At 38.2% G+C, this 14320-nt stretch overlaps 1 protein-coding gene across 1 annotated transcript in view; it reads left to right on the top strand.

The window, feature by feature from the left end:
- Window positions 1-14320, top strand: part of PRKCE (protein kinase C epsilon) — a gene marked incomplete at both ends in the record, with an annotated part of 289843 nt that overhangs the window by 252758 nt on the left and 22765 nt on the right. Inside the window, 2 exons of the mRNA XM_080341232.1 lie at window positions 10977-11115; window positions 13497-13685. Of these exons, the coding sequence (XP_080197358.1) occupies window positions 10977-11115; window positions 13497-13685 (328 nt within the window). The remainder of the gene's footprint in view (window positions 1-10976; window positions 11116-13496; window positions 13686-14320) is intronic.

The following is a 14320-nucleotide window of genomic DNA, read 5'->3' as shown; positions in this document are numbered from 1 at the left end:
CAAGTAAAAGAATGTCATTTACCATTCATGGAGGAAAAATAAATACCCTCTCTAGAAAAGGAATAGGGTCAGAGCACAGGACAGGGATGCTAGATACCTTAGAATAGTCTGTATTTAGTGTAACAGCTGGATGACAATATACAGGATTGGATCAAATTAACCTATGCTATAGTAGCTTTGACTTTTGCTTAATAGTCCTTTCAAAGCTTATACTTGATCTTGATAGGCAGCATGACGGAAAACGATAGGCTTCCAACTGGCGGAAGCTTTTGGCCCAGTGTTACAATTGTGAATGAAAACCCATCTCCCCCGTTGGACTTATATCATCCTAAAATAATACTGGTATTGTTATGCAGCATGAGGTTGATTGACCTTTAGGCTGAGGGAAGTGTAAGGCTAACAAGTTAAATGCCATTGAAAACAACTATCTAAACCATAAATTCAAAATGACCTGGTTTTTGCATCTATGATTTAAGTAACAAAATTGAAGATGTGGGATGAGATCCAAGACTAAACATCTGAGAGAGAGAGAGAGAGACTAAAGTAGTCAACTTTAGTTGATTGAAGATATTCTGATCCTTTTTTTCTCTGGTGTCTTGACCCTACTAAAGTTCACTTAGTATGTAATGGAAAAAACAACTGGTTTGATAGCAAAATACAGGAAATGCCTTCAATCATGGCTGATTACAGTAGCAGCTTTTCTTCTGTTGTTTTTATTTTTTTAGAACGCTCTTTCTATGTGCCTGAAACAATGTAGAATAATAATGCTTTGGAGCCCTTTATTTGCTATGTCCAACTAGAGCAGTTAAACGTTTGGCTTTTTGATGGATATGCATCTTGGGAGTTTTTGCAGTCAGAACAGTGCCATATGACATAAGTGAGAAAAATTAAGAAGTATTACAGGGCATAACTTCAAAGCCTAGTAAACTCTGTGTGTGTGTGTGTGTGGCAGTTCCACCGTGAGTAACAAGACAAATGAATACAGGTCTTTTTTAAAAAAATTCCCTTTGTTTGACTTTTACAACTAATTCAAATGAAATCGCTAGCTGGAAGATACGAATTACATTGAATATACATAAAGGCTCAGATTCGTCTCACCTAACTTTAGGAATGCAAGTGAAGCTTCTGAGTCAGTATCCTGCTTGTGTGTTTGTGGTCGGTGGAGAAGGGTAGGCTTCTTTAGGAAGCTGTGCAGCCCACACGTTCCATAAATCATCCACTCAGAAATATCTGTGGAGATGACCATGGAGGAAGCCTGGGACAAACTGTGGTACCTCAAACCCTGATGTCTGGTGGGATAAATCTGGGTCTGAGTCCTGGAAAATACAGGAAAGAAAATTACCATAAAACCAGGTAAAATGTTGCAGAGCTGTAGTTACTTTCATGTTTAAGGTAAATTTTTTAAAAAGGATGGTATTGTGGTTTATTACATTATTGGCTTCTATTCCATCTTTACGATTGTCTGTATAAGGCAGTAACGCAACCTTGTTGTGGATTATTAAGTGTTACAAGGCTTCAGTGCTGGGATAACTGAATGGGATCTTCTACAGAAATTCAAGATGCTACCTGGATAGGCATGCATTTGTTGGCTGTATGTTTTTCTTTGTGAGAGAGCTTCATTCAAAAATAGGAAAGAGAAGAAAGAAATTTCGATCTTTTCAGTTAGCCATGGACACTGTATACCCAAAAACCAATTACTCTTTTCTTTATGTTTGCACAATTTGTATTCCATTGTTGTTCAAATGATAGTGAATTTGTCATCCTACCTACTGAGGTCACTGAGAAAAAAAAGAGAAACTATGAAAGAAAACATTGCTTTTTGTTTCCAAAGACAAACTTTTGAACAGAACCAAACTTAACTAGTATATCTGCTGATAAATTTGCTTTCTAAGGTTATGGCAACATTTTTTCAGAATAGAATTTTCAAAACTTGATCTGACAAGCTTTTCTAGCTTCACGCTATCCTTTTGCTGTCTTTCATCGAGTGGTTTTATCAAATAACAATTTAGTATTGTTTTGTTTAAAAGGATTATAGACACACAGAGTAGGCACTTTCAGTTTGCGCTCCACCTAACCTATTGTTATAATACTCAATCTTATTTTTATGTCATTCGAGATACTTAAAAATAAGAGCACAAAGCATTGAACCTCACAGTGGAATACCGCAGCTTGAGTCAGCCCTTGGCTAAGCCTGGGGACCTCTATTGTCTTCAGTGGGATCACCGAGGTCTCAGTGAGGACAGGGTTTATCATATTACATATTTAGCAATAACACTGGCTTTGTAGAAGAGGCTGAAACAGTAAATATCGTTAGTGGCAGTACAGATTTCACCCTGTCATTGCCAGCCTCAATACACAGAGCCAGTTAGGAATTTCTCAGCTGAAGTCTTCAAGAAAAAAAGGTAGAAAATGCATTTGTGTTGGTTTTTTTGTGTGTGTGTGTGATCAAAGTGAAGACGGTGAGAAAGAAGGAAAGAAAGAAATCCCGGACAAAAGTGTTGGTAGCCTTAATGTCAGGGCAGTCACACGGGTGGTGGGTACAAGGATGACCAGGCAGCTCAGCTGCGGTTCAGACGAGTCACTGTCCTGAGCACCAGGCCATCGGCTGTTCATATGCTGCTTTCATAAATAGCTTTGAACATTCTGTGTTTTCACCCAGTGTGAAGCACAAGTGGTTTGTAAAAATCTCAAGCAACCTTACAAAATGAGAAAATAATTTTCTATCTAGTTTAGCTGCAAGTTTCTGGGGCAGATTGTTTGTCCTATACAAATGAGGGCTTTGGCAGTAGGCTAAGCCAAGAAGCACAGTTGTAGCGCTGCATCCCACTCCTCAGGCTCATAGAAAAATTACTGCATTCCCAGGTAGGGGCTTATAAACCCCTTTATAAACCCCTATGAAGCAGTGTGATGTGAATGTAAAAGGCAACCCTCTCTTGAAAAAGAAATAGAGACCGCTCCCCTCTGTGCTTAGCCAATTTTTGAGAATCTTGTACATCATGCGTATTTAAACTTCTACATATTTCACTTATCCTCACAAATAAAAATGTGGAAATAATAAGAAAAGCCACACAAAGGAAAGCTGTTAAGTACAATATATTTCTTTTTCTGCACATTATTTTAAGGAAACTCAGCATAATAAGATAAGCAGATCAGGCACTGTAATGTCCTAAGCTGCTACCGACAATTGTAATAAAGTTATTGTCCAAGCCATTAAAAAGCCATATATAGAAATTATTTTACAGAAAATGTTTTTAGGCTGCCAGAAAAGTCATTGGTTTCCTTAAACTACTGGAAACTAACATTAAACCTTTGTTTAGTACGTCATTAAGATCTCAGTAAATAGTTAGGGCTACATGTTGAACACACAGCCTTCTTTTCCATCTCAGGACCTCGGTGACCTGAAAGTTTTCTCAATGGTAGACGTTGCTGGAACGGGTGATGTTATACATCGTGCAAGCCATACTTTTGCCTGGTAGGGGTTGGAGTTTACAGAGCCACAGATAGCAGTCACATGTTTGTCTCCCTCCCATGTCCTTTGGCAGGTAGACAGCAAACTGCCTTCTGCTGCATCCCTCCTCCCATCTCTGCCACCCCATTAATCCACAAGATATTTGTGTAAATGGCAGGGTGATGGGCATTATGTTATACAAGCAAAATAAATGTGTGTGTTTTTAGAAGTAAACATGCCTGACAGAGGGAGTCAGTATGGTCACATTAATGTTTACTCTGCTATCTGACCTGTCACCATTTGCTTCAGTGAAAAATAGCTGTAGTATCTCAGCACTGGTGAGGCCCCACCTTGAGTACTGTGTTCAGTTTTGGGCCCCTCATCATAAGAAGGACATTGAAGCACTAGAGAGAGTTCAGAGGGGGTTACAAGGTTGGTGAGGGGTCTGGAGCACAAGTCTGATGAGGAGCAACTGAGGGAACTGGTGCTGTTTACCCTGGAGAAAAGGAGGCTGAGGGGAGACCTGATTGCTGTCTACAGCTACCTGAAAGGAGGTTGTAGCATGGAGGAGGTTGGTCTCTTCTCCCAAGTAGCAAGTGATAGAACAAGAGGAAATGGCCTCAAGTTGTGCCGGGGGAGGTTCATTTGGGTATTAGGAAAAAATTCTTCACAGAAAGGGTTGTAAAGCAGTGGAACAGGCTGCCCAGGGAAGTGTGGAAATAATAAGAAAAGCCACACAAAGGAAAGCTGTTAAGTACAATATATTTATTTGTCTGCACATTATTTTAAGGAAACTCAGCATAATAAGATAAGCAGATCAGGCACTGTAATGTCCTAAGCTGCTACCAACAAGTCACCATCTCTGGAGGGGTTTAAAAGGCATTTACATGAGGTTCTTAGAGACATGGTTTAGTGCTAGCGTTAGGTTATGGTTGGGCTTGATGATCCTGAGGGTCTCTTCCAACTGAAATGATTCTATGATTCTATGATCTCTGACTTTATTTGAAACCAAGTCTATGTGCTCTTAATTCATCGGCTGCTAGCCATCATAAATCCTGATATACATCAGTATAAAGTGGATTCACTTTATTCCAAACTTGGCACTGATGAATAGTGCTCTTTTGAAAACTGTGCAGCAGGTTTTTCTGTATATTGCTGAATATGGCTCTGCTATTGTTTTTGTGATAACATCTTTATTCTTTGATAATATCAACTAATGTAACAGTGACAAAGAAAATGTGTATCATAAATCCAGTAATTACTTAAAGGGTCAACATGAAAGCAAAGCAGAGGAATTCCAAGACTTTCAGATATAAACATAGGCAAAACTTCCTCAGATTTCCTACAACAAAAGCAGCAGAACCATCTTTTTCTCACTGTTAGTCTCACTCAGGTTTTTCCATGTTCCCTCCCTGCTAACAAAAAACTGCCTTATGAATCCACTCATAAGCATGAACAGTCCAGCGTGTGTCCTATTTTGTACTCCATGGATAAGGAAGGTCACATCAGCTGGTAGTACCTGACACCAAATGATACTGATATTATTGCATCTTAATGCTTGGTAACATCAGAAAGTATAGGCTGCTTCTTTTCCATTCAGTTTTTCAGATGGGAAAATATTATATTATCAGTTTGTGTTTTCTTAGAAGTTACGATTTGGATTTTCCCATTAATCTTTGATCTTTTGGGGTGAGGAGAAAGCCTTGCTGATGTGCTGTGACTAAAATACTGAAGGCAACAAAAGAGTCCCCTAGTGAAGTACAGTCCTAATATTAATATATATCTGTCCCATACTTCATGTATGGAAAGTAAGAATAAGTTGGTGAGAGCTAATCACTAAAAAGCTAACATCAGAACATTAAAATTTTTGATGTTTCTTTTTGTTTCTGATCAGTTCCATATATAACTTCTTCTTGCTTAGACTGTAACCTATTACATTAGTTATCAATATTTTGAGGGCACCAATGTGTTTGAAGAACTGAGATGAAGATTTTAGTGAATTTATCAGTATTCCAGGAAATACCATTTCAGACAGTGTGATTAAATAGAAAAAAATATTTCATCTTACTCACTGAAACTGCTAATTGATATAATGAACATTTTGCCTTCAGTTATGAGTTTCAGTAACTGTAGTAACAAGACAGTGGTTCTGATGGTTTTCTGTGCTGTTGGGGGAAGCTTCCCTTTTACCCTCTGTGGTTTCTTCTGTGAACTGTTTGTCTATTTAAAGCCTGCAGAGAGGATGTGATTTTCCCATGCAGGGGAACAATGGCCATGATTTCAAATACACTATTGAAAGGGTTTATTGCAGCTGAAAGTCACCAAAAAAGTTTAGTAGCTATGTTGCTTTTGGATCTTTCTTCTTCGATGTTGTATGGATGTTTAGTAAGGTACAGTCCTTCATCACACTTTCACCCTATAAAGAAATATTCTCGCTTCTGATGTTGTTATTTGTAGAAAATAATTATTGCAGTTCATTCTGACATTCACTGTGAAATGTATATGCTTTCTAGTTTTGTTGCTCATTCAGCAGTTACAGTAGAAGCAGATGCTGCAGAGGCATTTCATTGTAAAGTGATTGCTAAACCAGCGTGGGATCATGTTTCTTAGCTACTTGATCTTGTTCTTCAAATACGGATTTATTTAGTCACTAATGTTTACTGTGTTCAAAGGCTACTGTTAGTCGTGTTTGGCAGACTTTCTGATTTTACTGGTCAAGACGCATCTTGACTGTTTAATTGCCTTACTTTCAACAAGAAAATTGCCTGTTATCTGGATGACACATGAGACATGTAGGGCCACACTCACAAGGTGTTTGGCTGACTGCTGTTGGGAGTTAGCCTTAGGAACCCAGTCCTGTGAAGGCCTCATTCTCCGAGCATTTGTGGGAAGCCGGGGCAGCCCGTGTCTCGTGGCGCTGGCGTGTGGAGGAAGGAATTAGCGTTAGGGAAGTTTTCTCGCAGGTTACCTGCTGTCCGCCCACTCTTCTGCTCCGACTTGCATAAACCTTGCTGGTATAATCCTGATTCTTTCTTGAGATTCTGCCAATCACTCCAGCTTCTAAGGTGATTGCGATGCTGGCAGGTATCCAGAAATAGAAACCGAGGCTTAAATTTCTGTTTAAGGCTGTCTGAGAAAGAAAAAAAAGTTCTTTTTTTTTTTTTTAATTATGCAATTGACTGCTCAAGTTAACTGAACTGACGGTACAAAGTTATCTTGGCAAACAAAGGAGAGAAATACCTTAATGTAGCATTACTGCATTCAAACAATCTGGACATTTTCCTGGCTTAACTGGTTAGGTTGTTTGCAGTTGCATATAATTATTCAGGTTGTAGGAACTCTTTTTGTCAGACACAGAGACTTTCTTAGTTCCTACAAAGAGAGCACAAAATGAGAAAAAGTAGAATTTAGTAGACCTTTGTCACTGAGCTATCTGATACTGCATTATTTGGTATGCTCTGTTTTAGAGGTAGACAGCTGGCGCTAATACCAGGAACCAAATAAAAGATAGAATGTATCAGAACGGATCATTCTGTACAGACAATTAATTTACATTCCAGGGATTAATAGCTGTTTAATTTTTGAGATGTAGGAGAGCAAGCTGTTGCTTACAACAGTTCTGGTGAGATATAAGTCTAAAGTAGAACTTAGAAGTTTGGTTTGTTGTTTTCTTTCCAGTGAGAGACAAGCTTCATTCACAACTCTTTCCATGTTACTTCGTCATTTGTTACTTCATTTCTGTTTTGCTTTATTTACTTTTCCCTCTGAGGTGTTAAATAGTGTGTTACCTATTCTCTTATATTTATTTAGTTAACTAAGATTGCTTTTTGAAAAGTTGCATAGTTAGGGGCTTTGGGTAGAGTTGGTCGGTTGGTTTGGTTTTGGTTTTATTTTTGTTTTGTTTGGGGTTTTTTTTTGTGTTTGTTTGTTGGTTTATTGTTTTTCTTTTTTTTTTTTCTTTTTAATCCTGTCAACTGCAGTTTAACAGAATGGCTTTGAATGGGTTTGATGCAGGCACTTTTATGGACCATGATAATCTTGCAGGCTAGCTATGAATTTGACTGGCAGACTCAGGGCTTACCTTTTAACCTCCCATCTGTACTTTAACACAAGTCATGCTGCTGTTGTTTTAGCCTCTTCCAAATTTCTTCTGAAACTTTGATGCAGTTTGTATTTGTGATAACAAAAATGTACAGGTATTAAATTCCATTATTGCGTGAGTAATTAAGGTGATGTCCTCAGTGCCTACAATAGGGTGGGTTTTGAAGAGGCTTAGAGCCTTCACTGCTTTGTTTTGGCTCGATGAAGGGGTTCCAGATGTTTTTCTTCTGTTAAGTAGGATTATAGTTTGGTAAATGCTAAGAAAGTTATATTGACGTGAGCTTTTACAGGTAGGCTTAAAATTTCAGTTGGTCTTTAAAGGTAGTCGAAAGTTAGTATTTAGGCTCTTCCTGTATTACTCTTTGCTCAGTTTGTTCCTTCTCTTTTTCTACTCTGAAATTAACTTTCTAATGCGAATTTCTGTGTGTTATACGAATCTTCAAGGAAATAAAAACAATGGTGAGTATCCTGTCCTTCTCCATTATGTGGTGGCTTACTGTTAGTGTTTTAATACTGTTGAGATTTCTCATAGCTTAGGAGTTTCTTGAGTTACAGATTATATCAATAACATTAAATTCAATGATGAGCATATGGATGGCATTAAAGGAAACTTAAACAATTTAAGGTCCTAAGAGCTCCATTGTGTCACCTCCGTGCACTGGAAAATCCTGCTTCTGGGATCACAGTTAAGACAACATATAAGGGTCTTCTGATGATTACTTAGCACTCCAAAACAAGTTGGATCCAGTTTTGTGAGCAGCCTCTTGAATTTCATCAGTTGCTACTAGAATTATTTGTATTATGACCTTCTTCCTAACAAACTGTTGTGATGGTGGCTGGAAGTGGTTCCTGGATTACATCAAATATGATTATACTTTGATTTCTTTATCTGAACATCTTGGCTTTTTAAAATACAGCTTTTATTCTTCCTTAGATTAGGAATATGCAATATATAACACTGTATATGGAAGGTTAAAAGCTACAGCTACAAGCTTGTTTCCTTCTCCCATCTGCAAAAGCCTTATCCTGCTCTTGATCACATTCTACTTGATGATGTTATAGTCTTGTCTTTAATGCAGATCTTTTGATTGTAACACTTGTATTTCACTGAAAGAGCAGTTTGGGGAAGACACGTGATTTTTTGAGTGGGTAGCTTTATTTTGTTTATTTGACTTCTTTGGGGAGCACAGAGCTGTTGGTATCTGTTTGCCCTTGCATGATGTTGGATAATTCTTCCAAATTGCTTTCCAGGGATAGACAGGGGTTATTCAAGGGGTTAGATGATTAGATGTACCAGATTGTGTTATAGCCAATTTGATCTTAGGGTGTTTAGGAACTCATAAAAAGGATGACCTTAAGAAATGATAAAATACGCAGTCTGCTCCAAGGAGCCTTATGTGGGTTACCAGCTGAGAACCTACAAGAGCAGTATAACTGATCTGGAGATAGCTAATTCTGGTGTACGGTATATTGGTTGCAATGAATGTTTGTACAGCCAGTATATACTTCAGCTACATAAACCATATCTAATAAAGATGGTTTATGTGGGAGACAGTGAATTTACTGCTAATGAGGTAAATCTGACTTTGTTTTGCCACATCAGACTTCTTATACATGCACTAACCACTTTGTAACATATACACAACACAAGTGATATCTACATGCACAGTACATCATCCAGTGCTTCCTAGAAGTGTCTGATTTGCTGGACAAATGTGCAGTGATTACACAGACCTTGAGTAGTAAGCGCACAGTGTCTCAGAAATATCTGATATTTATGCTATCCTGTGTACATGTTTCAGAAATATATGTTAGATACAGATGGACCAGCACATTCAAAAATTTTGAACAAATATCAAAAGAAAAAAAACATTAAAAAATAATTAAATCCACCTAGTGAAACTGGGGTGATAGGGAGAAAAGAACATTTCTAGCAAAATCCCAGCATGCTGTAGCCTTGAATATGTCCACAAAAACTCTTAACATAATACAGCCCTGGAAGGGTTGTTTAAACATTTAAAGTGTGTGAATGCTTCCACAATGCTACGGTGCCTGTGGTTCTAAGGTCTGGGGGCTGATAAGGAGATACTTCCCTGAAAAAAATCCACAGAGAAAGGTGAAGAATTATCATCCCTCAGTCAGGTGGAATTTGTTGGCATAAAGGATTTTTTTTACCAAGACCTGTATCTTTTCATAAGCTTTTGGGGTGAAATTTGTTTACGGAGGCTGGCGTGGGATTTTATTCCTCTATGTGATTTAGAACTTACCTACCCACACTTTTTTTTTTCCTCATTAATTCCACCTGTGAAAATTTCTCTAATTCTTCTAGGAAAAGTGTTCTGATCAGAAAGTGTCCACACAGAATCACCTAAGGACATGTGTTCTGCATTTGTTTCTCACTTCTGTATGAATTCATACATACAATGCGTTCATTTATTGAGTATTTTTAATACACAGCAGAGGTGTCTAAAGCCTAGACAGAAGTATGAAAATAAAATGGTCTGTGTAATATGGGTGGTTTTGCCTCTGTGTTATGTTTGTTTTATTATTCGTAAGTAATAATTTGTTTTTTGATTGAGGGGCTTTATTCATGCAAGTGGGGGTTGTTTTCTGCATTGACATTCCAGATCCATTTATAGCTTAGTCTAAGGCAAGTGGCAGGTAAGTTAAATGGTACCTAGCATCCATTGTGTTGGAACAGGCGATAACCATCAATGGTATATTTAGAAAATGTGCAGAGGGCAAGACAGGAAAGGTGGATATCCCTTTCTCAACCTGTTTTTGACCTCACTCAATTTAATAACTGAAGAATTGTGTATTTTTGACACAAAGACATTTGAACAACAAGTGATCAGCTGCTGAGATGCGGTGTTTAACAATGAATGCAAAATACTCCTGTGAGATTATTTTTGAGCAGGTTTAAACTGCAGAAGATAATGCTCTTAAAGACAAGACCATTGTTATTTGTCCCTCTCATTGCAATCTGAACTTTGAATTGCTAGTATACATTAAGAATCCAATTCAAAATAATCCGAGTATGAAAGTACCTATTAATTCAAAACCAGAGAATGGCTTCATTAGCCATTGTTGACCTATTTCACATAGGCAGAATGTTAGATTTGTAACAAATGAATCTGATCTTTTCCAAACATTTCTGATTCTGTCTTGAATACAGCTGTGCTTTCATGCAGCTAAAGAGAGTAAAGGCTCAGTCTTGCAAAATGCCTGTCGTTGCCTGTTTCCTTATTGCCTTTAACCAGGTCTATTTAGTGATTGCTACCAACTTTTCATGCACACATGTGAAGGATGGTTTCTCAGTGGTGTTTCTGAAACGGCCTGTTTGTCATATTCTGCAGCTTATGATGAAATTCAAGAGCACATGATCAAAGTTTGAGAGTTGATTTAATTTTGGGCCATTTTATTTCAGGGACCTGAAACTGGACAATATTCTTCTGGATGCAGAAGGCCACTGTAAACTGGCTGATTTTGGGATGTGCAAAGAAGGGATTCTGAATGGAGTGACCACCACAACCTTTTGTGGCACACCTGACTATATAGCTCCAGAGGTATTTTTTTAAACTATACTAAGAATTACATATATTATCAACAGATACCATAATTCGTCAGACTGTTACATGTATAATTTTAGACACTTTTAACATGTAGATGAAAACAATAGAAGATACAGACTGTGTAGAAGATATAGACTGTGCCGCAGTTTTTCTTGGGTAATCTTGCAGGAATTGGTTACTCTGCTGCTCACAAGCAGTATTTCGTGTTGACAGGAGTGGCAAAGCTTGGTTTTCCTGTTATTTATTCCCTGAACTTAACTGTATTCTTGTCTATATGCTCATTTCTGGCTCAGCGTCGTTGTGAAGGCACTTACTAGTCTTTAAGGTGCTGGGTGCAACTAAGTACTGCCAGCACTGGTCTTCAGTAGTTACAAAAATTGTTTTAATTTTTCATGAGACTTAGAAGGGGATGTTCATGTGGAAGACACCACGTTTGGTGTCATTTTACCTAGGGTCTTTTTTTTCCTTTCTTTAAAGTATCTGTGCGTGAAAGAAATAATACTATGTTTGTGATACTTCTTACCATATGGATGAACAGAAGGTACAGACTTGCGTAGAAAAGTAGGAACTTTCCATGTGGCTGCTGCGTATCAGCTGGCAACATCCAGTCATTTCAAGGCATTCACTGGATGAAATAAATGACTGAGAATCCTGCTTGTTTTACGTATCCTAAATTTTAATATAATGAGATGCATTTCCAAGTGCCTAAAATGAATCAGTATTTTACAATTAGTCTGCTAGGCAGACTTTGCTCAGTTTCTGTAGTAATCTGTGCATCTTTCCGCTGAAGATTTGGTGTGCTGATACAATATAAAAGTTTCATTGCTTTGATCTTTCATCAATTATATATTTGCAGTTCGGAAAAATGTTAGTTTACTACTTTTTAGAGACAATAAATTAGAAATCCATATTGCTAGTGTTTGTGGCTGACAGGCTTTGGTAACACAACTGATAGAGTGTGAATCATCTTGAAATATCATAATACATGTGTTTTATGGAGTTTGAAAAGCATTCTGGCCTTAAAAGAAAATAAATGCCAGTATGGTGGGTTTTGTTTTGTATTATTTCTTTTCTGATTTATTATACTAATTGAGTTCTTTGGCAAATTCTTTGAGAATTAATACTGAAAACAAACCAATAATGAGATCCCAGGACCTTTTATGTGAAGCCCTGGTCTCACTGAAGTCAGTAACTCAGGCTCCCATTTTGTCATCCTAATTGCAGAAGTTTCTCTCCTGCTTCTATTTCTCTTGCATCATGGTGCTATGTTTCAGTTTCCTTTTCTTTAGCAATATATGAGTTCCAAGGAGCACCCAGAACACTTGTAAAGCATGCTGTTGAAGAGCTTCGTTTTCTCTAAGTACTGTCTAGAAAATGTAATATCCATTCAACTAATAATCAAGTTGGGATCGAGACCTCTGTATTCAAATGTTAAACTCATTCCTGTTTTCATGTTAGGACTGCATTTGGTTTTATGTTGGTTGTGATTCCTGAATACCGCGCTAAGCTCACGCGGTTCACCACAAGGCTTCTGACTGTAACACTGGGGTTGTTCACGGAGGCGGTGGAGTTATTGCCATTTCAATTCATTTTATGGCAGTCAGCTTCACCTTGAACAGTTGCTCCTTTCCCCAGTCCGCTGAAACATTGCAGCCAAACTACAAACTTGAGTGGAGAGGAGCCAAGAATTCAATTTGCTCCTTGTACAATATTAGTTCTGTAACACCAAGTACAGCACAGCAAAACTCCATCATGCTCACCTGCTACTCCCCAGTAAAGGTATTTGCTACAAAGCTGAACTTGTGCCATATGAAAAGTTGTAGACAGTTTTTCTGAAAGCAGAAGCAGCTAAAGTGAGTCCTACTGCCACAGATAGTACAGTTTTTTAATGCTGTAGAAAGAGCTTGAACAAAAATGCTTTTGGCTTCCTTCAGCCCTACCTAAAGGACTAGAACAAATCTCTCAGATGATTGCAGCATTACAAGCTGGTTCAGTTTGTTTTGTTCAAGATAGAGACAAGGAAATGTTTCATGTTTTCCACCAGTCTGTTTTGTATATGTGATCTTTTTTCCCCTATAGCGTGACCTGCTTTAAACAGCTTGGAAGGATATACAGCTCTGTTGCTCATGAGCATATTCTTTTACCCATGGGACTGATAAACTCAGTCAGTACTTCTGAGAATAACTATGCATTGACACTTAGCTGTGTAAGTGCAAACTGCATGGGCAAGAAACCATGCCTGCTGTTACCCAAATCAGTGCAGGATTTAGCCCAGCTCTGGGGGAAAGAAGGGTGTATCGTGTTGAAACAGCAAACGTGCAGCCGAGGGTATTGTCTAACTTGTCTATTCAATCCAATCTCTTTTTCTATACCAGATCCTCCAGGAGTTAGAATATGGCCCATCAGTAGACTGGTGGGCTCTGGGTGTTCTCATGTACGAAATGATGGCTGGGCAGCCCCCCTTTGAAGCTGACAATGAAGATGATCTCTTTGAATCCATCCTTCATGATGATGTCTTGTATCCAGTCTGGCTCAGTAAAGAAGCTGTCAGCATTTTAAAAGCAGTGAGTCTTCTATTACTTGCTTTCCTCCTCTTCATGTTTTTTTTTCAGGATTGGGTTTTGCTTGGTTTTTGGTTTCATTTGTTTTTTTCCTTGATTAAAATTGAATTTGCTGAAAGTTGTTGAGAGCAGTCACTGCTGGGAGTTCAAGCACAGTTCAGAGTGCCACTGTTAGGATAATGGAGCCTGGGATAAATTACACCGCTTGTGGGAAAGGAACAGAATGTTTGTATTCCACGCAGTTGTACACTGTGTAAAACCGTGTACTGCAGATTCATGTTTCAGAGAAAGCTCAGCCAACCAGAGCTGTGCTATCACTTTGACACTTCATATGCCACATGTTCATTAGTGGCAGGGAGGCACTATGTAATTAAAGAAACAATGTTTTTATCTAACCCACTTATAAAATTTCCTATCCCTCTGCCTTTCTTCCCCTATGATCAAGATGAGTTGAAAGCCCTTTATTTGCAGCTGCATGTTCTATTCTATAGCTCACATAACACTTGAATAAACAGTCTTACTCTAGAGTAATTGTTTCTGCCCTGGCTGGTGTGTTTCAATATGAGTAGTGACTTGACAGAAGCGCGTGTCACCATGTGCCACAATTTTTTTAATCAGCCAAGTGTGCCACTGGGCAA

The sequence above is a fragment of the Nesoenas mayeri genome, assembly GCF_963082525.1.
Source record: "Nesoenas mayeri genome assembly, chromosome: 3".
NCBI lineage: Eukaryota > Metazoa > Chordata > Aves > Columbiformes > Columbidae > Nesoenas > Nesoenas mayeri.
The sequence above is the reverse complement of the archived record's forward strand: the minus strand, read 5'-3'. Positions and strand labels throughout refer to the sequence as shown.